Raw genomic sequence first — 26563 nt, 5'->3', positions numbered from 1 at the left:
TGGACTGTAAGAATTAGTATTGTTAAAATGTCCATACTACCCAAAGCAATCTACAGATTCAATGTAATCCCTATCAAAATTCCAATGGCATATTTCACAGAACCGGAACAAATAATTCTAAGATTTGTATGGAACAACAAAGGATCTAGAACACCCAAAACAATCTTGAAAAAAACAAAGCTGGCATATACCCTGAGAAAACCATAATTCAAAAAGAGTCATGTACCACAATGCTCATTGCAGCTCTATTTACAATAGCCAGGACACAGAAGCAACCTAAGTGTCCATCGACAGATGAATGGATAAAGAAGATGTGGCACGTATATACAATGGAATATTACTCAGCCATAAAAAGAAAGGAAATTGAGTTATTTGTAGTGAGGTGGATGGACCTAGAGACTGTCATACGGAGTGAAGTAAGTCAGAAAGAGAAAAACAAATACCATATGTTAACACATATATATGGAATCTAAAGAAAAAAAATGGTTCTGAAGAAACTAGGGGCAGGACGGGAATAAGGACGCAGACGTAGAGAATGGACTTGAGGACATGAGGAGGGGGGAAGGGGTAAGCTGTGGACAAAGTGAGAGAGTAGCACTGACATATATACACTACCAAACGTTAAAACAGATAGCTAGTAGGAAGCAGCCACATAACACAGGGAGATCAGCTCGTGCTTTGTGACCACCTAGAGGGGTGGGATAGGGAGGGTGGGAGGGAGGGAGACACAAGAGGGAAGAGATATGGGAACATATGTATATGTATAACTGATTCACTTTGTTATAAAGCAGAAACTAACACACCATTGTAAAGCAATTATACCCCAATAAAGATGTTAAAAAATATATATATCTCATTATAAGGACATACCACAATTGTTTATCCATTCATCACTTGATGGGCATTTGGACTGTTTCCTTCGCGTAATATGACTAAGGCCTGCTATGAGAGTTCATGTACAAGGTTTTGTATTTACATGTGTTTTCAATTCTTTGGGGCATGTATCTAGGAATAGAATTGCTGAACTGAATGGTTGTTTGTCAAAGCAGTTGTACCATTTTACATTTCCACCAGCAATGCACAAGAGTTCCAATCTTTCTACATTCTTGCAAACACTTATTACTGTCTTTTAATTATATTCACTTTAGTGGGGGGAGAAGTGGTATCTCATTGTCATTTTGACTTGTATTTCCCTAAAGACTAATGATGTTGAGCACCTTTTCATGTGCTTATTGGTTATTTATATATCTTATTTGGAGAAATTTCTATTGAAATCAGTCGTCAATGTTTTAGTTAGGTTATTTGTGTTTTTATTGTTGAGTTATAAATATTCTTTATATATTTCAGGACAATAGACCCTTATCAGATATACAACTTGCAAATATTTTCTCCCATTCTGTGAAATGTCTCTTCAATTTCTTGACAGTGTTATTTGGAAGCACAAAAGTTTTTAATTTTGATGAAACTTAATTTATCTTTTTTCTTTGGTGCTTGTGATTTGGTGATTGTGATATATTTAAGAAACTACTGCCCAAACCAAGGTCAAAAAAGTTTACATCTATGTTTCCTTCTACGAGTATCACAGTTTTAGCTCTTACATTTAAGTTTATGATCTGTTTTGAGTTAATTTTTTATATGGTGTGAGGTAAAATCCAACTTCATTCTTTTGCCTTCATTTTTAAAAAATATTCGCTGGGTATAGAATCATAGATGACAAGTTTCCTTCTTTCGGCAGTTTTAAGATGCCATTTTCTATTATCTTCAACTTCCATCATTTCTGTTGAAAGGTGAATTGTCTTCTCATTGCTTATTGGAAGTTACATGTCCCTTTCCTCTACTATTAAAACTGTATCTTTATCTATGGTTTTCAGAAGTTTTACAATTATGTGGCTGGATGTATTATATGCCTAGATGTATTTATCCTGTCATGGCGTCAACAGAATTCTTGAATCTATGTATGGATTTATGTTTTTAGTTAGCTCTGAAAAATTCTCTGCCATCATTCTCTTCAAATGTTGTTTTTGTCCCATTTTCTCTCTTTTATCTCCCTCTGGAAATATAAATATATACATGTTAATTTTTTTACTATGTCTAATATGAATCCTAACTTATTTTTAAACTTTCCTTCCATTTCTTTTCCTCTCCATGCTTCAACCTAGATATTTCCTACTGACCTATTTTCCAGTTCACCAATCTTCTCTTCAGTTTGCTGTGAAACCTATCAAGTTTTAATTTAAATCACTGTATGTTTCATTTCTACTACACTGATTACCTTAATCCAATCTGGGGTTGATTTGATTAGAATTGAGTTGAGTTTTGTGAGGGCTGGCCTATTTCCATTTGTCCTTACACCAAATGGTGTAGACTTTCAGGAGTTCCAATTAACTACCTGAGATATTTAACAGAGCCCTCCTTTTTATTGAGAACTGAACTCCAATTTTAGTTTCCCTTACCTGTGAGATTTCTGAAAGTTCTCTTTAACTTCTCTGCCTCTAGACAACTGCCTCCAAGAGAAAGGTAAAGCTGAATGCTGGGGGTTCACCTCTCAAAAAACCTATTTCTGTGACTCTTAGTCCCTTGAGTCCTTAATGATTTCATAGCTCTTATGCCTTCAAATAGATGAATTTATATTTTAATCAAGGTTTTCTAGTTGTTTTTAGCAGAAGATTTGGTATGATATAAACAAGTGCGTTAGAATCAGAAGTTTTATGCAAATTGTTTAGTATGTCAAATTTCTCAAAATATTCCACTGAATTTTTATTGGCATTCCACAAAACTTATAGATTAATTTAGGGAGAATTGACATCTTCAGAAATATTTTTTTTCATATTTGAACATGGTATATCTGTTTTTCAGGTCTTCTTGTCATACATTTTAATAAGAGTTTTAGAATTTTCTCCATGTAGATCTTGTGCATTACTTGTCAGATTAAATTCTAGAAACTTGATTTTCTTTTATTATTGTGAATGGTATCTTATATCATCTCTTCCAGCTAATTATTTTGAGTACAAAGGAATTCTGATTTTCAGAAAACAATCTTTTATTTAAGAAATACTAAATTATCTTATTAACACATATAGTTTGTCTATTTCCCCGACAGATTTTTATATAGGTGATCTCTAAACATTTACGGATTTATCTCTTCTCTTCCAATCCCATTAACTCATTTCTATTTATTTTCTTAATGCACTGGCCAGGAACTCCAGTAACATAAAAAACACTGTTAACCATCTTTACCTTATTCCTGATCTTAAATGGAATGCATGTAAAGTTTTTCCATTAATGTTTGCTTTAGGTTTCTGGGCACATATCCTTCATCAAATTAAAGACATTCTCTTTTATTATTTCTTAACAGATGTATATTAAATTTATGCTTTTTCTGAAAATGAACAAATCACATACCCAACTATTTTTAAATATATTAACTTTTTTAAAGAACTAATTTTGGGTTTTGATAATATCTACTCTCTAAGAGATTTCTGGCCTTATTATTTCCTTCCTTTTTGTTTACTCTGTAGCTCTTTTTCCAACTTCTGAATTAATATTTGTCTCATTAGTTACTGTATTAGTTTGCTAGGGCTGCTGTACTGAAGTATCACCGACTGGGTGGCTCAAACAACAGAAATTTATTTGTTCTCACAGTTCTGTAGACTCTAAGTCCAAGATCAAGGTATCAGCAGGGTTGGTTCCTTCTGAGAGTCGTGAAGGAAGGTTCTGTTCCAGGCCTCTCTCTCTGGCTGGAGATGGACAACTTCTCCCCTATGTCTTTACATCACCTTCCCTCTGTCCATGCCTATGTCCAAATTTCCCTTCTTATAAAACACCAATTATATTAGATTAGGGCCCACCCTACTGACCTCATTTTCATTTAACTCCGTAAAGACACTATTTCCAAATTACTGTCACAGTTTGAAGTACTGGAGGATAGGACTTCAGTATATCCATTTTTTTTGAGGGCGTGGGGAAGGAGACACAGTTCAGTCCATACCAATTACCAAAGTTTCTTACTTCCTGGTAAATATATTATAAGTTATAAATCTCACTTTAAGTATCTCACAAACTTTGAAGTGCAGCATTTCCATTAATATCTAATTATTTTATAATTCCTCTTACGATCTATGCTTGTAAGTGTGCAAACATTTGGGTCATTTTTAGCTATCTGACTGATATTTATTATATTTTATTCAGGTCAGAGATTATGGTCTGCATAATGATGATTTTTTGGAAGTTACTGAAGCACCCTTTGTGGCCTAGAACATGTAAATTTTAAGAAGGATCTGTGTGTGCTAGAAAAAAATGTGTAATTCTCTGCTGGATGGAGAATTCTATACATATCTATTAGGTTCAGCATGACAATCATGTCATTAAAATATTTTATATCTTGTCCAAGTGGCAACATGGTGGACTCAGGTTCCAGACACCAGATACTGAGATTAGACATGGCAACTGCAGGCTTAGAGTCTCCACAACTTCAGTAAATCCAGGATCCAGATGCCAAAGTGTGGTGGGCCCTAGCCATCATTTTCTGCCTGATGGTGCTGCCTAGTATCCCAAGCAGACCCTATTTTGCACCCCTGCAGATGAACTGTTCAGCCTCCATAATGGTGATATGAACTGAATGGGCTTTTTAAGCATTTCCTGGATAGATCCAAGCTGCCTCAGAGAGCACAGTTTGCTAAGAAAATGGATATGCCAAAAACATTTTGCGACTGAGGAATGGTGGCTAAACTGTCTAAACATTAAAAAAGACATTACCAACAGTCCTGTGTTTCTTCCTGGGCATCTGGGGCCATAAAAACCATTTCTGATCAGATCTGTATTGACACCAGTAGGAATGCCCCCACAGAGATGCCTGCTGAAAACGTGCTCATCTACTGCGAAGTATGGGGATGGCTGCATGGGGGCTTTCCCTATGGAGCCTGGAATTTCTGGACCAAGAAAGGTCTCTGGTGGCCTCTATGATGCCCATGTAGGCTGTACGTCCTATTCTATCCCACAATGTGAGCACCATTTCAATGGCTCTCAGCTACCAGGTGATGGAGGTGAAGAGACACTCCCAAGTGCAGCAAGACCTGTGAGCCTGGCTATACTCCTTCCTACAAAGATAACGAGCACTACAGCTGCAGTTTCTACTATGTCCCTTAAGATCACAGCTGATATTTACAAGAATGGCCCAGTAGAGGGAACCTTCCCTGTGTATGCCAACTTCCTGCATGTCACAAATGAAATGAAGGGAGGCCACACCATCTGCATCCTGGACTGGAGAGTACAGAATGCCACCCCCTAATGGCTGGCTGTCAACTCTAGAAAACTGAGCAGAGTGACAATTTCTTCTTCAAATTCTCTAAGGAAAGGACTACGGTGGAATCAAATCAGAGATAGTGGACAGATTCTCATGTACTGATCAATACCAGAAAAAAAGTTAAGCCTACTGCGGCCTATCCAGCCTGCCCTGCACAAACTGTTTTTGTTTTTGCTTTTAATATGGCAGGTTGGGTTAAGGTGGATATGAGGGTGGAAATTCCTTTTATTTTTTTCAGTTCAGATAGGACTGAAGAGTTTAGATGGTGGCTATGACAAGACTAGACTAGGCCAAGCCTGTGTATACGATTTGAATTGATCCTTTCTGGGTTAAAAAGAGCTCTCTTACACAGAAAATAACTCCAAACCCTGGCTACATCTCAGCCTCATCAGTGGACTGATCCTTACTGCTGACAAGGCAGAGCGCCCTTTAAATTTCCTAATAAGGACTTTCACAGAGACTAGTTCTACAAAGTGTCTGCTGCTCCAAAGCCTGCTACAACCAACCTCCAAACCTTCCCCAACCAATATCTCCAAGGAGCAAAACTGAATGAGAACATGAAGGGTTTAAAGGAAAAACTGAATTCCTAACAAGGATTTAAATTTCCACATATATTCACTACCTCTTCCCAAGTAGTTATTTTTGAGGTTTGGAGTAAGTTAAGAGGAGAAATGGTAGACAGCCCTTTAAATGAAGAAAGCCACTTTTTCCTTTGGTCCCTAAATCTGTTGAATTTCCAGTGTTGCATACCCTCTCTGTTCTTTTCTGTAGCATGATTTTTTTTTTTTTTACCAGAAGCTTTATTTGCAATGAACCTGGGCTGATCATAGTATGAACAATTCTAACACTGGCTAGAACTGTTGTGCTAGTTGCAGAGTATAAATCCCAACAGAAATAGCTTAAAACAAAACTAGGTGGTCCCCACTAGGTACAGATTTAACTGACCTCTAATTCCCTTGGTGAAACTAGTTTGGGAGAAACCAGTTTTTATCAATTTTTAAAATCACTGCTCTACCAAATGTTTTAACACAGAATGGAATAATTATGCCATTAAAACGTTCCACCTTCAAAAAATAAACACTTCTAAGTCTCGATTTTTTTCATCTGCTTAATTTGCCAATTTTGGAGGAGAGTTAAAAGCTCTATCTTCAACTGTTGAAAGTTCTTGTATTCCCCTATGCAAATTCTATCAGTTGTTACTTTATATATTTTAAAGCTAATTTGTTAGATGAACATGTATTCCACGATTACTATAGCTTCTTTCATTAATTTATAACACTTGTAATTGATTAGAACACAGATAAAGAAAATAAAACAAAGGTAGAGTTAAACACAATTATAAACTGAACAAAATACAACTGAAACTGAGATGAAGAAATAGAACATTGGAGCAACGCTGAAACCCCCCATGTGCCCCACCTGACCACAACTTCCACCTTCCCGCTAGAGATAACCATTACCCTGACTTTTGTGATAAAATCAAATCATATGCATTTTTTCCTTATGTTGCCTCCTTCACTCAACATACAGTTAGATTTTGGAAACAAGATTATTCTAGCCTCATAAAATGAGTTGGGCAGTGGTCCCTCTTTTTCTGTTATCTGAGAAAGTTTAAATTTAGAATTGCTTCTTCCTTAAATGATTCACAGAACATGCAAATTAGTACATCCCAACCTGGAAGAATTTTTTAATGATTTTTAAAATAGATGATACACTTACATGTTTCAGAAGTCAAAACAAAATAAAAAGGCTTCCACTTAGAAGTGTCACTCACACTCTGCATGTACCCCATTCCCTCTTGTCCCTTTAAAATGTCACTTTATGAAAATACAAGTAAGAATCATAATATTTCTACCTCTTTTTAACAAAATATAGTGTACTATATATCAGGTTGGCCAAAAAGTTCACTGGGGACGTTAGAGAAAAACCCCAACAAACTTTTTGACCAACCCAATATATTCCCCTGCATCTGATTTTTTCACTTTACAATGTATCCTGGAGATTTCTCCAAAGAAGTACACTGAACTTTTTTTTTATGGCAGCTACGCAGCATTAGATAGACCATAACTTAGTCGATCCACTGATGGGTACTTGTGTTGCATTTTTTTTTTAATATTTATTTATTTATTTTGGCTGCACTGGGTCTTAGACGCGGCACACAGGAACTTAGTTGCAGCATGCAGGATCTAGTTCCCCAACCAGGGATCGAACCTGGGCCCCCTGCATTTGGAGCACGCAGTCTTACTCACTGGACCACCAGGGAAGTCCCTATTTTATTTTTTATACTTGAACATTTGATACATTTGTACTTTCTCCTATTATATGGTATGAATTTTAATTGGATCCACAAATGGACTTTTCCAATTGGCTACCCAGTTGTCTCAAAGATCTAAGTTTCTACCTTGAGAAGCTAGAAGCACATGAATAAATTAAACCCGAGGAAGTATTGATAGAAGGAAGGAAATAACAAACATTTTAAAACCGCTTAACTTTTTAAAAAAATTTTTAAGTAAAAAGAAGACAAAAATATAGACAATTCACAAAGCCAAAGTAGCTTTGTTCAATAATTAACAACACTGAAAAACCTCTACGTGACTGATCAAGAGAAATAAAACATAAATTATAAATATCCACAATAAAAGAGAATATCGCCTTGTATTCCACAGACATAAAAAAAATAAAAGAGGGCTTCCCTGGTGGTGCAGTGGTTGAGAGTCCGCCTGCCGATGCAGGGGACACGGGTTTGTGCCCCAGTCCGGGAGGATCCCACATGCCGCGGAGCGGCTTGGCCCGTGAGCCATGGCCACTGAGCCTGTGCGTCCGGAGCCTGTGCTCCGCAACGGGAGAGGCCACAACAGTGAGAGGCCCGTGTACAGCAAAAAAAAACCAAAAAAAACAAACAAAAAAACCCCCACAGAGATATTATGAAAACCCTTATACATTTGAAAACTTAAATGAAATACACAAATTCCATGAAACACAAAACTTACTGAAGCTGACAAAAGATGAACTAGAAAACCTTAATAGCTCTATAACTACCAAGAAGTTAAATTAGTAGGATTCAATGCCCCACAAGGAAAAACTCAAGTCCAGATGGCATCACTGCTAAATTTTATCAAGCATTTAAAGAAATAAATAAATAAAAATAAATATTCACAATTTTTTCTGAAAAAGAGTAAACACTCCCCAATTCATTTTATAAGTCCAGCATAACCCTGATGTCAATATTTGACACAGACATGATAAAAAAAAGAAAATTGTAGGTCAACATTCCCCACGAATATAGATATGAAAACAGTTAAAATATTAAGGAACTGAATAGAGCCATACCTCAAAAGGATAGTAAGTCATGACCAAATGGAGTTTATCCCAGGGATTAGTTTAGTATTTGAAAATCAATCTATATAAAACCAAAGGCATAATTCATGAAAGAAATAATTGACATATCTGATAAAGACATATCTGATAAAGGACTGTTACCTAAAATACAGGAAAAAAATAACTCTTAAAATTCAACAATAAGAAAACAAACCAGGAGAGGAGGAAGATGGCAGAAGAGTAAGACACAGAGATCACCTTCTGCCCCACAGATACATCAGAAATACAACTACATGTGAAACAACTCCTACAGAACACCTACTGAATGCTGGCAGAAGACCTCAGACCTCCCAAAAGGCAAGAAACTCCCCACGTACCTGGGTAGCACAAAAGAAAAAGGAATAAACAGAGACAAAAGAACAGGGACGGGACCTGCAGTGGGATGGAGCTGTGAAGGAGGAAAGGTTTCCACACACTAGGAAGCCCCTTCACAGGTGGAGACTGCAGGTGGCGGAGGCTGAAACCTTCGGAGCCGTGGCGGAGAGCACAGCAACATGGGTGCGGAGGGCAAAGCGGAGAGATCCCGATCAGAGGATCGGTGCCGACCGGCACTCACCAGGCCGAGAGGCTTGTCTGCTCACCTGCCGGGGCGGGCGGGGCTGGGAGCTGAGGCTCGGGAGCGCAGGGAGAGGACTGGGGTTGGCGGCGAGAACACAGCCTGCAGGGGGTTAGCGCACCACGGCTAGCCGGGAGGGAGTCCAGGGAAAAGTCTGGACCTGCGAAGAGGCAAGAGACTTTTTCTTCCCTCTCTGCTTCCTGGTGCGCGAGGGAGGGGATTAAGAGCGCTGCTTAAAAGGAGCTCCAGAGAGGGGCGAGAGCCACGGCTAACAGCGCAGACCCCAGAAACGGGCATGAGACGCTAAAGCTGCTGCTGCCGCCACCAAGAAGCCTGTGTGCAAGCACAGGTCACTATCCACGCCGCCCCTCCCGGGAGGCTGTGCAGCCCGCAACTGCCAAGGTCCTGGGATCCAGGGACAACTTCCCCAAGAGAATGAACGGCGCACCTCAGACTGGTGCAACGTCACGCCGGGCTCTGCTGCCGCAGGCTCACCCCGCACTCCGTGCCCCTCCCTTCCCCCGGCCTGATTCAGCCCGAGCCCCCGAATCAGCGGATGCTTTAACCTCGTCCTGTCTGAGTGAAGAACAGACGCACTCTGGCAACCTACACGCAGAGGCGGGGCCAAATCCAAAACAGAACCCTGGAAGCTGTGCGAACAGAGAAAGGGAAATCTCTCCCAGCAGCCTCAGGAGCAGCGGATTAAATCTCCACAATCAACTTGATGTACCTGCATCTGTGGAATACATGAATAGACAACCAATCATCCCAAATTGAGGAGGTGGACTTTGAGAGCAAGATTTATTATTTCTTCCCCTTTTCCTCTTTTTGTGACTGTGTATGTGTATGCTTCTGTGTGAGATTTTGTCTGAATAGGTTTCCTTTCACCATTTATCCTAGGGTTCTATCCGTCCGTTTTTTGGGGGGTTTTTTGTTTTGTTTTGTTTTTTTACTTTTTAAAGAAATTTTTCTCTTAACAATTATTTTTTATTTTAATAACTTTATTTTATTTTATCCTCTTCCTTCCTTCCTTCTTTCCTTCCTTTCTTCCTTTCCACTTTTTCTCCCTTTTATTCTGAGCCGTGTGGATGAAAGGCTCTTGGTGCTGCAGCCAGGAGAAAGTGCTGTGCCTCTGAGGTGGAGAGCCAACTTCAGGACACTGGTCCACAAGAGACCTCCCAGCTCCACATAATATCAAACGGCGAAAATCTCCCAGAGATCTCCATCTCAACACCAACACCCATCTTCACTCGACGGCCAGCAAGCTACAGTGTTGGACACACTATGCCAAACGACTAGCAAGACAGGAACACAAGCCCACCCATTACCAGAGAGGCTGCCTAAAATCATAATAAGTCCACAGACACCCCAAAACACACCACCAGACGTGGACCTGCCCACCAGAGGGACAAGATCCAGCCTCATCCACCAGAACACAGGTACTAGACCCCTCCACCAGGAAGCCTACACAATCCACTGAACCAACTTTAGCCACTGGGGACAGACACCAAAAACAACGGGAACTACGAACCTGCAGCCTGCAAAAAGGAGACCCCAAACACAGTAAGATAAGCAAAATGAGAAGACAGAAAAACACACAGCAGATGAAGGAGCAAGATAAAAACCCACCAGACCTAACAAATGAAGAGGAAATAGAAAGTCTACCTGAAAAAGAATTCAGAATAATGATAGTAAAGATGATCCAAAATCTTGGAAGTAGAATACACAAAATGCAAGAAACATTTAACAAGGACCTAGAAGAACTAAAGATGAAACAGGCAATGATGAACAACACAATAAATGAAATTAAAAATACTCGAGAAGGGTTCAATAGCAGAATAACTGAGGCAGAAGAACAGATAAGTGACCTGAAAGATAAATTAGTGGAAATAACTACTGCAGAGCAGAATAAAGAAAAAAGAATGAAAAGAACTGAGGACAGTCTCAGAGAACTCTGTGACAACATTAAACCCACCAATTTTCGAATTACAGGGGTTGCAGAAGAAGAGAAAAAGAAAGGGACTGGGAAAATATTTAAAGAGATTATAGTTGAACACTTCCCTAATATGGGAAAGGAAATACTTAATCAAGTCCAGGAAGCACAGAGAGACCCATACAGGATAAATTCAAGGAGAAACAGGCCAAGACACATCAAATCAAACTGTCAAAAATTAAATACAAAGGGTTTCAAACTGTCAAAATTAAATACAAAGGGTTTCCCTGGTGGTGCAATGGTTGAGAGTCCGCCTGCCAATGCAGGGGACACAGGTTCGTGCCCCAGTCTGGGAAGATCCCACGTGCCGTGGAGCGGCTGGGCCCGTGAGCCATGGCTGCTGAGCCTGCGCGTCCGGAGCCTGTGCTCCGTAACGGGAGAGACCACAACAGTGAGAGGCCCACATACCGAAGAAAAAAAAAAAAATTAAATACAAAGAAAACATATTAAAAGCAGCAAGGGAAAAACAACAAATAATACACAAGGGAATCCCTATAAGGTTAACAGCTGATCTTTCAGCAGAAACTCTGCAAGCCAGAAGGGACTGGCAGGACATATTTAAAGTGATGAAGGAGAAAAATCTACGACCAAGATTACTCTACCCAGAAAGGATCTCATTCAGATTTGATGGAGAAATTAAAACCTTTACAGACAAGCAAAAGCTGAGAGAGTTCAGCACCACCAAACCAGCTTTACAACAAATGCTAAAGGATCTTCTCTAGGCAAGAAACACAAGAGAACGAAAAGACCTAAAATAACAAACCCCAAACAATTAAGAAAATGGGAATAGGAACATACATATCGATAATTACCTTAAATGTAAATGGATTAAATGCTCCCACCAAAAACACAGACTGGCTGAATGGATACAAAAACAAGACCCATATATATGCTGTCTACAAGAGACCTGCTTCAGACCTAGGTACACATACAGACTGAAAGTGAGGGGATGGAAAAAGATATTCCATGCAAATGGAAACCAAAAGGAAGCTGGAGTAGCAATTCTCATATCAGACAAAATAGACTTTAAAATAAAGACTGTTAGAAGACACAAAGGAGGACACTACATAATGATCAAGGGATCCATCCAAGAAGAAGATATAACGATTGTAAATATTTATGCACGCAACATAGGAGCACCTCAATACATAAGGCAAATACTAACAGCCATAAAAGGGGAAATCGACAGTAACACATTCATAGTAGGGGACTTTAACACTCCACTTTCACCAATGGACAGATCATGCAAAATGAAAATAAATAAGGAAACACAAGCTTTAAATGATACATGAAACAAGATGGACTTAATTGATATTTATAGGACACTCCATCCAAAAACAACAGAATACACATTTTTCTCAAGTGCTCATGGAACATTCTCCAGGATAGATCATATCTTGGGTCACAAATCAAGCCTTGGTAAATTTAAGAAAATTGAAATCGTATCAAGTATCTTTTCCGACCACAATGCTATGAGACTAGGTATCAATTACAGGAAAAGATCTGTAAAACATACAAACACATGGAGGCTAAACAATACACTACTTAATAACGAAGTGATCACTGAAGAAATCAAAGAGGAAATCAAAAAATACCTAGAAACAAATGACAATGGAGACACGATGACCCAAAACCTATGGGATGCAGCAAAAGCAGTTCTAAGAGGGAAGTTTATAGCAATACAATCCTACCTTCAGAAACAGGAAACATCTCGAATAAACAACCTAACCTTGAACCTAAAGCAATTAGAGAAAGAAGAATTTAAAAAACTCAAGGTTAGCAGAAGGAAAGAAATCATAAAGATCAGATCAGAAATAAATGAAAAAGAAATGAAGGAAACGATAGCAAAGATCAATAAAACTAAATGCTCGTTCTTTGAGAAGATAAACAAAATTGAGAAACCATTAGCCAGACTCATCAAGAAAAAAAGGGAGAAGACTCAAATCAATAGAATTAGAAATGAAAAAGGAGAAGTAACAACTGACACTGCAGAAATACAACAGATCATGAGAGATTACTACAAGCAACTCTATGCCAATAAAATGGACAACCTGGAAGAAATGGACAAATTCTTAGAAATGCAAAATCTGCCAAGACTGAATCAGGAAGAAATAGAAAATATGAACAGACCAATCACAAGCACTGAAATTGAAACTGTGATTAAAAATATTCCAACAAACAAAAGCCCAGGACCAGATGGCTTCACAGGCGAATTCTATCAAACATTTCGAGAAGAGATAACACCTATCCTTCTCAAACTCTTCCAAAATATAGCAGAGGGAGGAACACTCCCAAACTCATTCTACGAGGCCACCATCACCCTGATACCAAAACCAGACAAGGATGTCACAAAGAAGGAAAACTACAGGCCAATATCAGTGATGAACATAGATGCAAAAACCCTCAACGAAATACTAGCAAACAGAATCCAACAGCACATTAAAAGGATCATACACCATGATCAAGTGGGGTTTATTCCAGGAATGCAAGGATTCTTCAATATATGCAAATCAATCAATGTGATACACCACATTAACAAACTGAAGGAGAAAAACCATATGGTCACCTCAATAGATGCAGAGAAAGCTTTCGACAAACTTCAACACTCATTTATGATAAAAACCCTCCAGAGAGTAGGCATAGAGGGAACTTTCCTCAACAAAGTAAAGGCCATATATGACAAACCCACAGCCAAAACTGTCCTCAATGGTGAAAAACTGAAAGCATTTCCACTAAAATCAGGAACAAGACAACATTGCCCACTCTCACCACTCTTATTCAACATAGTTTTGGAAGTTTTAGCCACAGCAATCAGAGAAGGAAAGGAAATAAAAGGAATCCAAATCGGAAAAGAAGAAGTAAAGCTGTCACTGTTTGCAGATGACATGAGACTATACATAGAGAATCCTAAAGATGCTACCAGAAAACTAGTAGAACTAATCAATGAATTTGGTAAAGTAGCAGGATACAAAATTAATGCACAGAAATCTATGGCATTCCTATACATTTATGATGAAAAATATGAAAGTGAAATCAAGAAAACACTCCCATTTACCACTGCAACAAAAAGAATAAAATATCTAGGAATAAACCTATATAAGGAGACAAAAGACCTGTATGCAGAAAATTATAAGACACTGATGAAAGAAATTAAAGATGATAGAAATAGATGGAGAGATATACCATGTTCTTGGATTGGAAGAATCAACATTGTGAAAATGACTCTACTACCCAAAGCGATCTACAGAGTCACTGCAATTCCTATCAAACTACCACTGGCATTTTTCACAGAACTAGAACAAAAAATTTCACAATTTGTATGGAAACACAAAAGACCCCGAATAGCCAAAGCAATCTTAAGAAGGAAAAACAGAGCTGGAGGAATCACGCTCCCTGACTTCAGACTATACTACAAAGCTACAGTAATCAAGACAGTATGGTACTGGCACAAAAACAGAAATATAGATCAATGAAACAGGATAGAAACCCCAGAGATAAACCCATGCAATATGGTCACCTTATCTTTGAAAAAGGAGGCAGGAATGTACAGTGGAGAAAGGACAGCCTCTTCAATAAGTGGTGTTGGGAAAACTGGAAGGTACATGTAAAAGTATGAGATTAGAACACTCCCCCTAACACCATACACAAAAATAAGCTCAGAATGGATTAAAGACCTAAATGTAAGGCCAGACACTATCAAATTCTTAAGAGGAAAACATAGGCAGAACACTGTGACATAAATCACAGCAAGATCCTTTTTGACCCACCTCCTAAAGAAATGGAAATAAAAATAAACAAATGGGACCTAATGAAACTTTAAAGCTTTTGCACAGCAAAGGAAACCATAAACAGGACCAAAAGACAACCCTCAGAATGGGAGAAAATATTTGCAAATGAAGCAACTGACAAAGGATTAATCTCCAAAATTTACAAGCAGCTCATGCAACTCAATAACAAAAAAACAAACAACCCAATCCAAACATGGGCAGAAAACCTAAATAGACATTTCTCCAAAGAAGATATACAGACTGCCAACACACACATGAAAGAATGCTCAACATCATTAATCATTAGAGAAATGCAAATCAAAACTACAATGAGATATCATCTCACACTGGTCAGAATGGCCATCATCAAAAAATCTACAAACAATAAATGCTGGAGAGGGTGTGGAGAAAAGGGAACACTCTTGCACTGCTGGTGAGAATGTGAATTGGTACAGCCACTATGGAGAACAGCATGGAGGTTCCTTAAAAAACTACAAATAGAACTACCACATGACCCAGCAATCTCACTACTGGGCATATACCCTGAGAAAACCATAATTCAAAAAGAGTCATGCACCAAAATGTTCAATGCAGCTCTATTTACAATAGCCAGGAGATGGAAACAACCTAAGTGTCCATCATTGGATGAATGGATAAAGAAGATGTGGCACATATATACACTGGAATATTACTCAGCCATAAAAAGAAACGTAATTGAGTTATTTGTAGTGAGGAGGATGGACCTAGAGTCTGTCATACAGAGTGAAGTCAGAAAGAGAAAGACAAATACCGTATGCTAACACATATATATGGAATCTAAGAAAAAAACGAATGTCATGAAGAACCTAGGGGTAAGGCAGGAATAAAGACACAGACCTACTAGAGAATGGACTTGAGGATATGGGGAGGGGGAAGGGTAAGCTGTGACAAAGTGAGAGAGTGGCATGGACACATATACACTACCAAACATAAAATAGATAGCTAGTGGGAAGCAGCTGCATAGCACAGGGAGATCAGCTCAGTGCTTTGTGACCACCTAGAGGGGTGGGATAGGGTGGGTGGGAGGGAGGGAGACACAAGAGGGAAGATATATGGGAGTATATGTATAACTGATTCACTTTGTTATAAAGCAGAAACTAACACACCATTGTAAAGCAACTGTACTCCAATAAAGATGTAAAAAAAAATTTTTTTAATTAAAAAACCATTCCATTAAAACATGAGTTAAAGATCCAATATAAACCTTACCAAAGATATACAGATGGCAAATAAGCAAATGAAAAGATGCTCAACATCATCTAGGGAACTGCAAGTTAAAACAACCATGAGATACCACTACACGCCTAACAGAATGGCCAAAATTCAAAATACTGACAACTCCTAAATGCTGGTGAGGATGCGGAGTAACAGGAACTCTCATTCTGCCAGTGGGAATGCAAAATGGTACAGCCGCTTTGGAAGAGAGTTTGTTGGTTTCTTACAAAACTTAAATAATGCTCTTACCATACGATCCAGCAATTCTGCTCCTTGGTATTTATGCAAATGAATTGAAAATTGATGTCCACACATCACATCAACCTGCACATGAACGTTTACAGCAGCTTTATTCATAATTGCCAAAACTTGGACGAAAACAAAGATGTCCTTCAGTAGGTAAATGGGTAAATAAGCACTGGTACATTCAAACAATGAAATATTATTCAGTGGTAAAAGCAATAAAAAGACATGAAGGAAACAAAATGCCTATTACCACGTGGAATAAGCCAATATGAAAAGGCTACATTACTGTATGATTTCAACTCTATGACATTCAGGAAAAGGCAAAACTATGGAGACAGGAAAAAGATCACTGGTGGCCAGAGGTTAGGGGAAGGAAGGGATGGATTGGCAAAGCACAGAGGATTTTTAAGGCAGTGAAACGATTATGTATAATACTAAAATGTGGATAGGTTGTAACTATACATTTGTCCAAATCCATACAATATATAATACAACACCAAGAGTGAACCCTAATGTAAACTATAGACTTTAGCTGATGATGTGTCAATGTAGATCCATCAGTTGTAACATATATACCACCTTGTGTGGTAGGCTGATAGTGGGAGAGGCTGCACATGTGCAAGGTCAACGGGTATATAGGAACTCTGTGTAGTTTGCACTCGGTTTTGCTGTGGACATAGAACTGCTCTAAAAATCAAAGCCTATTAAAAAAGTCAATCAGGGCTTCCCTGATGGTGCAGTGGTTGAGGGTCTGCCTGCCAGTGCAGGGGACGCAGGTTCGTGTCCCGGTCCAGGAGGATCCCACATGCCGCGGAGTGGCTGGGCCCGTGAGCCATGGCCGCTGGGCCTGCGCGTCCGGAGCCTGTGCTCAGCGACGGGAGAGGCCACGGCAGTGAGAGACCCGGGTACCGCAAAAAAAAAAAAAAGTCAATCAAAGTAGCACACTGAATTTACATAATAAAAGAGCAAATCCATATGATTATTAAATTCTTAGCAAACTAGTAATAGAAGACAACTTCTTCAATCAGATAAAGGGTTCCCTCAAAAACACCTACAATTAACATCATACTTACTAGTCAAACACTAAATCCTTTCTCCCTGAATTCAGGAATAAAGTAAGGATATATATACCCTCATGACACCTATTCAACATTGTATTAGAGGTCCAAATTAGTATAATAAGTCAACATAAAGAAATAGAATGTATAAAGTCTGGAAAGTGAGAAGGACAGTATGATTGTCCTATTCTCAGACAATATGATTGTTTACACAGAACAACTAAGAAAGTAGCAACCAAAACAACAAAAAACTATTTAAATAATAATAAATGAATTTAGAAAATAAAGTCAGATACAAAAATGAGTGGTGTACATAGCACAGGGAGATCAGCTCAGTGCTTTGTGACCACCTAGAGGGGTGGGATAGGGAGGGTGGGAGGGAGATGCAAGAGGGAGGGGATATGGGGATATCTGTACACGTATAGCTGATTTACTTTGTTATACAGCAGAAACTAACAAACCATTGTAAAGCAGTTATACTCCAATAAAGATGTTAAAAAAAAAAAATGAGTGGTGTATCTACATACTAACAGCATACTATTTGAAATATAAAATTTTAAATGTCATTTACCATAGCATCAAAAAACATTAAAAATTTAGCAATAAATTTAACAAATTATGAACAAGACCTGTACACTAAAATTAAAAAAAATTTTGAGAAAAATTAAAATAGACCTTAAAAGACAAAGAAAAATTCCTTGTTCATGGACTACCTACTAGACTCATGATTGTTTAGATGTCAGTCCTCACAAAATTGATCTATAAACTGAATGCAAACTCAATTTCAATACCACTAGGCTTTCATGGAAACTGACACAGTGATTCTAAAATTTATATAATAATGCAAAAGTCTTCAAATAGTTAAGACAATTTTGCAAAAAGAACAAAGGAGGAGGACTTACACTCAGACTTCATTACATACTCTCAACTCTACAGTATAAAGCTACAGAATCAAGATTGTGTGGTACTGACATAAGAACAGACAAAGGTATCAGTGAAATAGAATAGAAAGAGCAGAAGTAGATCAACATGTATACGGTCAACTGATTCTTTTGACAAAGGTACTGAAGTAATTCAATAGAGGAGAAACAGCCTTTTCAACAAATTGTGCTGAAACAACTGGATATCCATATGGAAAAAAATGAACCTCGATCCCTATCTCACATCATACATGAATTAATTTGAAATGAATCACCAATCTAACATAAGAGCTAAAATTATAAAGGTTTTAGGAAAAAAACATAGGTAAATATCTGTGACCTAGATATAAATAAGAATTTCTTATAAAGAACATGGAAAATAATAACCGTAAGAGAAAAAACTGATAAAATTAAACCACCAAAATTTAAAACTTCTGCTCATCAGAAGACATTTTTAAGAAAATTAACAGGCAAGCTATGCAGCCTTTGAGAAAATATTGACAAAACATACATCTGACAAAAGACATTTATAAATGTGAAGAATTCTTACAACTCAATGATGACACAAATACCTCATTTTTTTTAATGAGCAAAGAATGGTGAAAAAGCACACAGAAACTCATCATTATGTTGATATATAACACAAATCCACATAACAATGCAATTTAAGACCATGAGATACTATTACACACCCATTAGAATGACTGAAATTTAAAAGACTAACAAAAAAATATTGGTGAGAACATGGAACTGGTGGGAATATAAAATGGTACAACCCCACTGGAAAAAATGTGCCAGTTTCTTTTAAATTTAAATGTGCACCTACCACTTAACATAGCAGTTCCACTCCTAGGTATTTATCCAAGGAAAATGAAAACATATTTCCATAAAAACTTGTACAAGAATATTCACATCAGTTTTAATCCTAACAGCCAAAAATGAGAAACAATACAAATGTTCATCAATAGAAGGATAGTGGTATATAGCTTACCAATCAGCAATAAAAAGTATTACTACATTTGATCACAAGAATAGATCTCACAGACATTATTCTGAGCAAAAGAGGCCAGACACAAAAGAGTACATATGGTATGATTTCCATTTATATGAAATTTTCAAACGGCCAAAACTAATCCATAGTTAAAATTTACAACAGTGGTTGCCATTTGATGGACGTTATGGGGAAGTAACAGGAAAGGGAACTTCTTAGGGTGATGGAAATGTTCTATAACTTGATAAGGGTGAATCCATTTGTCAAAACTCATGGAACTGTACATAAACAATTGGTGTTATTTCAACATATATACAATTTACCTCAAAAGATGTAAACAAACCAAATAAAAATTGCACTCCTAGTCTAGATGGACTCACCAGAGAATTTTTCCAAACATATAAGGAAATAATAATATTCTCAAACTCAGAAAATTGAGAAAGTGCAAATACTTCCCAAATTGTCTTATGAGCTAAGCATAACATTTTAAAAATATAAGGAAATTAAAAGATAGGTAAAATAAAGTTCAATCTTTTTCATGCACATAACAAAACAAATGGTAAACAAAATACTAGCAAATCAAAACCAACAATATACTAAAAGAATACATAAGGAACAACTGGATTTATATAGTAATCCAATATTGGTATATTTAAAAATTAATCAATATTATATCCACATTAACTAAATACAGAGGTCAAATCATATCATCAAAATAGATATAAAAAAAAGCTTTTAATAAAAGTTAACTCTAATGCATGATAAAAGCTCTCAACAGACTAGGACTAAAAGGAAAACTTCCTTTACCTAAAAAAGAATAACTTCCTTAACCTAAAAAAAGAGTAACAATTCTTTTTTAAAAAGCTGTTGCAAACTTCATACTTACCCCTGAAATCACAAACCAGAAAAAAATTGATTTTCAACAACTGCACTTAATATTTTAAGGAAGAAACTCTCTATTGTAATAATATAGGAGAAAGAAATAACAAGTATAACTAAAGAAAGAAAAAAAGCTGTCATTATTTGGAAATGGTATGACTGTGTACATGAAAAGTCTTTTAAATTTATAAACTAGAATTAATAAGTTAATATATCAGATGCTTAAATACAAAATCACTACACAAAAATTAATTGTATTTCTAGTCTAGCAACATGGTTACAAAATGAAATCTAAAAATATCATTTACAGGCTCATCAACAAACATCAAAGACTGATAAATAAATTTAATGAAATATGAAAAAGAATTCTACATTAAAAACTACTAAAATTAATAAAAGTAACACATATAGGGTCAGCTGATTCACAATGGAAGTTCCTTTGCAATCAAATGTAGAAAAAGTAGTCTTTAAATAGATGATGCTGAGAAACCCACAAAGAATAAAATGAACCTTGACCTATACCTCACAAAACACAAAATAATACCAGATGGATCATAGACCTAAATGAAAAAGATTTTTTTTTTATAGATTACATAAGATAACAGAGGAAAATATCTTCATGACCTTCAGGGTAGAAAATAACTTTTTTAACGAACACAAAAAAGCACTAATCATAAAGAAAAGCTTAATTAAATGTACTTCACCAAAAACTAAGATCTTCTGTTCCATAAAAGATCTATACAGAGAGGGAAAAGCCAAGCCACACACAGGAAGACATTTTGTTTAATACACACACACACACACACACACACACACACACACACACAACTTCCAACAAAGGACTTGTATCCAGAATATACCAGTAAGTCTGACAACCTACCCACCTGCTCCCACTCCCCCAATCCCAAAATGTGCACTTATGAAAAAGGATATCCAAGTCATATGAAGTAATTTGAAAATGGGCTCAACTTTGTTATTAGGAAATGTAAAATGAAATCACAATCCAATACCACTACTCATCCACCAAAAAATGTCCAAAGTTTAAAAAATGTTGCAAGTGTTGGTGAGGTTGTGAAGCAACTGGGACCTTAATACACTGTTGGTCGAAGTACAAATTGACAACCAATTGGGATATTATTTGGCACTACCAACTAAGACTAAATATGCCTAACATGCAACCCAGAAATTCCACTAGGGTTATATCAAACACAGATGAGTGCTTCTACCTCCCAAAAGACATGTACATGAATGTTCATAACAACATTATTAACAGTGGCCAAAAACTATAAACTTGAATACCTACCAACACTAGTATGGATAAAATACTTGTGGTATATTCATATAGAGGAATACTCTGAACCAATAAAAAACAAAAATGAATCACACAAGCATAATATCGAGCAAAAGAAGACAGAAACAAAAGAATATATATAATTCCACTAATATAACATTCAAAAACAGGCAAAATAAATCTATAATTATAGAAGTCAGAATAGACGGTTAATGAGAAGGTGGTTATCCACATAGAGGGGGCAATGGGAGCCTATCTTGATCTGCATAATAGTTACAGAAGTTCATGCAAATGTACAAATCCATTAAGCTATGTGTGTATGTAACACAATTTTTTTAAAACCTCAAAATAAATGTATTTTCAGACAAAAAATGCAGATAATTTATCTCAGCAGACTTAGCAAAATACTAAAGGGAATTTTTAAGTCAAAAGGAAAATTATATCAAAGACAAGTATATGAATATAAATAAGTATGTGAATGTGAAGAGTAAGAAAAAATGTAAATACATGGGTAAAGCTAAAATGAATAGGGACACTATAATCGTATCTTTTGGGGTTTCAAATATATGTAGAGCTAATGACAATGAAAGGTAAATTTGGGTAAATGGGAACTGGCAAAATACAAATTTACCAAGAATACAAGTGGCAATCTCTAGGGAAACCAATAAAAGAAGGTACAACTCAGAAATGAATAGAAGGGGGAAAGAATAATTTAAAATATTCAGTTAATCCAAGAATTGAGAGAAACATAATACAGAATGGACAAGACAAACAGAAAACTAATAGTAATATGTAATGTAATTACATTAAATGTCAACTGACTACACTCCAATTAAGGATAAGACATCAGACTAGATCAAAAAATAAAAACTATATTCTACTTAACACTAAACATATAAAGTAAAAGCTGAAACTAACAGGGTGGAGCAAGATATTTAATGCAGAAGACTAATAAAAAGAGCTAGAATCATTCTACTAACATCAGATTAAGTAAAGTTTAACTCAAAAAGCATTACTTAGAGATAACAAGGATCATTATATCATGATAAAAGAGTTAATCACTAGGGAGATATAATAACTTGGTATTTGTTATCAGTGAAAACTGAAAAAAATAAGAAAGAAATAAGCAAATCCTCTCTCAGGAAATGAAATATCACACAGATAAAACAGTTAAGGATATGGAAGATTTAAATAAGATTAATGTCTTTTACCTAACTGATATTTACAGAACACTGCACAGCAAATTTCAAAGACTTGAAATCAGACAATGTATATTCTCTGACTGCTCTGGAATTACATTATAACTCAAAAACAGAAATATAACTAAAAACCCTCCAAATGCTTAGAAACAGAGCGATAAAGTTCTAAAATCATAGATCAAAAAAAACCATGACAGAAATTTAAAATCACATTGGAAATCACATTGTATTTTGAGGAAATCTATAATGAAAATATGACATATCAAAACTTTGCTATAGCTAAAACTGCTTAGAGGAAAAAGTATAGCACATTTGAAAAGATTTAGAAATCAATGCTCTAAGCATCTAACTCAAAAAGTTAGAAAAAGAACAGCAAGTTGAAACCAAAGGGAGAAAGGAACGTTAAAAGATAAAAGCAGAAATTAATGAAACAGAAAATAAATCTACCATAGAAAAATACAAAGGGCAAAAGTTAATTCATTGAAAAAATAACAGAATTGATAAACCGCTAAGTGTAACAAATGAAAAAAATGAGAAGTGCAAACGACCAATGTAGTAATAAATATGAAAAATCAGATGACATGGATGAACCTAGCAAAACTGACACATCTATACAAAATATCCAAATAGTTCAATTTCAATTTTAAAAATTAATTATATAATTTAAAACTCTCTCTCTAGGAACCTCCAGGCTCAAATGGCTTCACCAGTGAAATCTTCTAAGCATATAAGAAAGAAATAATAACAATCTTCTCAAACTCCTCTAAAGAACAGTAAAAAAGGAAATACCTCCCTCTTTTTATGAGGCCAGAATAACCAAGATACCAAAATCTGATCAGGATGTGATAAGTAGGAAAATTACAGGCCAATTTCTCTCAAAGATCCAAAACACACACAACACACACAAATAGCAAACTGAGTCCAAAGGTAAATTAAAAGGATAATACATCCCAACAAAGTTGGCTTATTTTCGAAATGCAAGGTTACTTTCACATTGAAAATAAACCAGTGTAACTCAACACATTAACAGAATAAAGGAGAAAAGCCGTGAGTGTCTCAAAAGATGCTGATAAAGCATTTTATTAAAATCCAAAACAATTCATGATTTTAAAAGTAAAATTAGCAAGGTTGCTGGGTATGAGGTCAATAAACAGAATTCAATTGTGTCTAACTACTAGCAAAAACAATTAGAAAATGAAACTTAACCAATAATTCTAATTAAAATAACATAAAGAATATCACATACCTAGGAATAAATCTGCTGAAAGATGTATAAATCCACTCTACTGAATGGAAACTACAAATCATTAGTGGGTTAAATTTATAAAGCCCTAAATAAATGAAGGCATATACCATGTTCATGGATTGGCTGACTCAATATTGTTAAGATGTCAATTATCTACAAAGTAATCTCTAGTTTCAGGGCAATCCTAATCAAAATTCCAGCAGATGTGTGGGTGCTGGGTGTGGATGTGGATTTTTATGAGTAGGTAAAAACTGAAACACTTATTCTAAAATTATATGAAAATATAAATGGCCAAGAACAGAGAAGAGGGAGGAAGTTAGAGTATACACACTACCAGATATCAAGACTTCTTAAACTAAAATAATTTAAGGCAGTGAGAGACAAACAGGCCAATGGAACAGAAGAGAGTACAGAAACATACTCAAACTTCAATGACATATGAAAAACAGAAATATCTTGGAAAAAAATTCCATGTAGAAAGACTTCATTCAGAAGTTTAATGATTTCTGATCAATGGTATCAACTACAACACCAAGTAAATAATATTTCAGTTAAATTCTCTCACAGACTGTATAAAATAGCTTGCAAAACAATTATCAGATCTTCTATAAAATCTTTATCTCTTACCTCTCCAAAAGCCCCTCGACCAATCACCTTTAATATTTCAAAGTCTTCTCTATGTAATCGCATCTGTTTCACTTTAGAAGTAAATGGTTTAGCTGAAACAAAAAGGCAACATCAATTACTTAATGAACTGTGATACAAATTAGATATAAATAATGATATTTCTTACTTAAACAATAAAAATGAAAATAAGGATTAAGGATTACACCAAAGTATTTAATAGTCTCATCAAACTATATTGAGAAAAAACAGATTTAATTTTCATATGATGTTTATTTCTTATATATGAATTATATTTTGGGTGAGAAACATTTTTTTAAACACCAAATAATGCAAAGTACTAGTGATGTACAAATCAGACCAATTTATTCTCATTTTAAACATTCCGTGTATTCTAACTCAATGCTAGATACATATTTTAGCACAAAGGTCCAAGAAGTAAAAGCAAATTTCTTGGCACCACAGAGAAATTCAGAAATCCCCACCAAGTAAATTAATATTTGTCACACTCATTCATTTATTGATCATTTTAACACGCCTTTAGCAAGAGCTGACATTATACAAAGTATGGTGGCAATTACTGGAGTTTAAAACAAATATAATTACAATATGGTACCTTCATTCAAGAACTTCTCAGTCTTCAGAAATAGATACAGTATGTACACACATATAACACAGTAATGTGATAAAAGTTTCTAATAGAGATAAATACAAAGTGCTTCAGGATCAGTGAAAATGGAACCCTAATTCTCTTGTAAGAACACTGTTTCACAGAGGAACTAACATTGGATCTGGACCTTGAGGACTAAGTAGACGTTTGCTAATTTGCCTGTTTGCAATGTACTATAAATATTCCCAACAGAGGGAGCAATATAAGCAAATGAAGAGAGACAAGAAAGTGAACTTGGGTGATAATGGTAAATAATCCACTGTTGTTATAGAATTATAAGAAGAAATACAAAGAAATCAGGGCTAGAAAATGGAAAATGGAAGTGGCCTTGGATGCCATGCAAGGAACTTAGACATTATTCTATTAATTATAGGGAACATATTGACATTTTTTTTAAAATTATAAAACCAACTACATGTTCTGCTGCCTTAAGAGAAATTTAGACCTGTCTCCTTTCCTCCCCTCATGTCCCTCCTTATTCTCACACAAAAAGAAGTTAATACAATTAAATAGTCACTGTATATGGGTACAGCTCTCTTCTCTTTCCTACCATGCACAAGAGTGTGGAAGATCAAAGGGATGTATTTGAGCATTAGAAAGGGAAAGAGACACAGCAGGCCTTACCACTTGCTTTGGTCTAAAGGTATTTAGCCCTAACTACCAATACTTTAGGAAAGAGGGGTATTCCACATTGCAAAACCCAGTCTACTAGAGATTTCTGCATTGGTGTTTTAGATTATAAGGAAAGGAAACAGAGATTGAATCTCTATTTGGAATTCACACAACAGAAAAGATGATCAAAGAAACAGATCAAATTTGAATAAAGGTATAAAGGATCTCATACCGTAAGAGAGAGAAGATGTAAAACCATGGCAGCCAGGAAGTGAACATTTTGATAAAATGACCAAGACATCTTGGTTTTGAACAAACTGGACTGGACAAACGGTGAGACTGTGGCAACTGGGATTCAGTCAGGGTCCTAACAGGAAATAAATTATCCCAATCTGAGGAAGGCTTATTTACAAATAGACTATTTACAAAGGTATAGGTGGGTTATAAGGGAATGGCAAGGAAGAGTGAAATCATCTTGAGACTAGTGTCCCTCCCTTTCCCAGCTTCTACACAAGCATATCAGGAATACTTGGTTAAGAATAGTACACATAGAAATGTGTAAATTAAAAATAAAGAT

The 26563-nt window shown here is 36.2% G+C and overlaps 1 protein-coding gene and 1 pseudogene across 1 annotated transcript in view; one reads left to right on the top strand and one right to left on the bottom strand.

Annotated features, from left to right (window-relative positions):
* Positions 1–26563, bottom strand: part of CDC42BPA (CDC42 binding protein kinase alpha) — a 345595-nt gene that overhangs the window by 256983 nt on the left and 62049 nt on the right. Inside the window, 1 exon segment of the mRNA XM_032632745.1 lies at positions 24708–24799. Coding sequence (XP_032488636.1) covers positions 24708–24799 — 92 coding nt within the window.
* Positions 4398–5426, top strand: LOC116760492 (annotated as a pseudogene).

Source organism: Phocoena sinus, chromosome 1 (genome assembly GCF_008692025.1).
Source record: "Phocoena sinus isolate mPhoSin1 chromosome 1, mPhoSin1.pri, whole genome shotgun sequence".
Taxonomy (NCBI): Eukaryota; Metazoa; Chordata; class Mammalia; order Artiodactyla; family Phocoenidae; genus Phocoena; species Phocoena sinus.
Note: the sequence above shows the minus strand (reverse complement) of the source record. Positions and strands in the feature narration are given on the sequence as shown.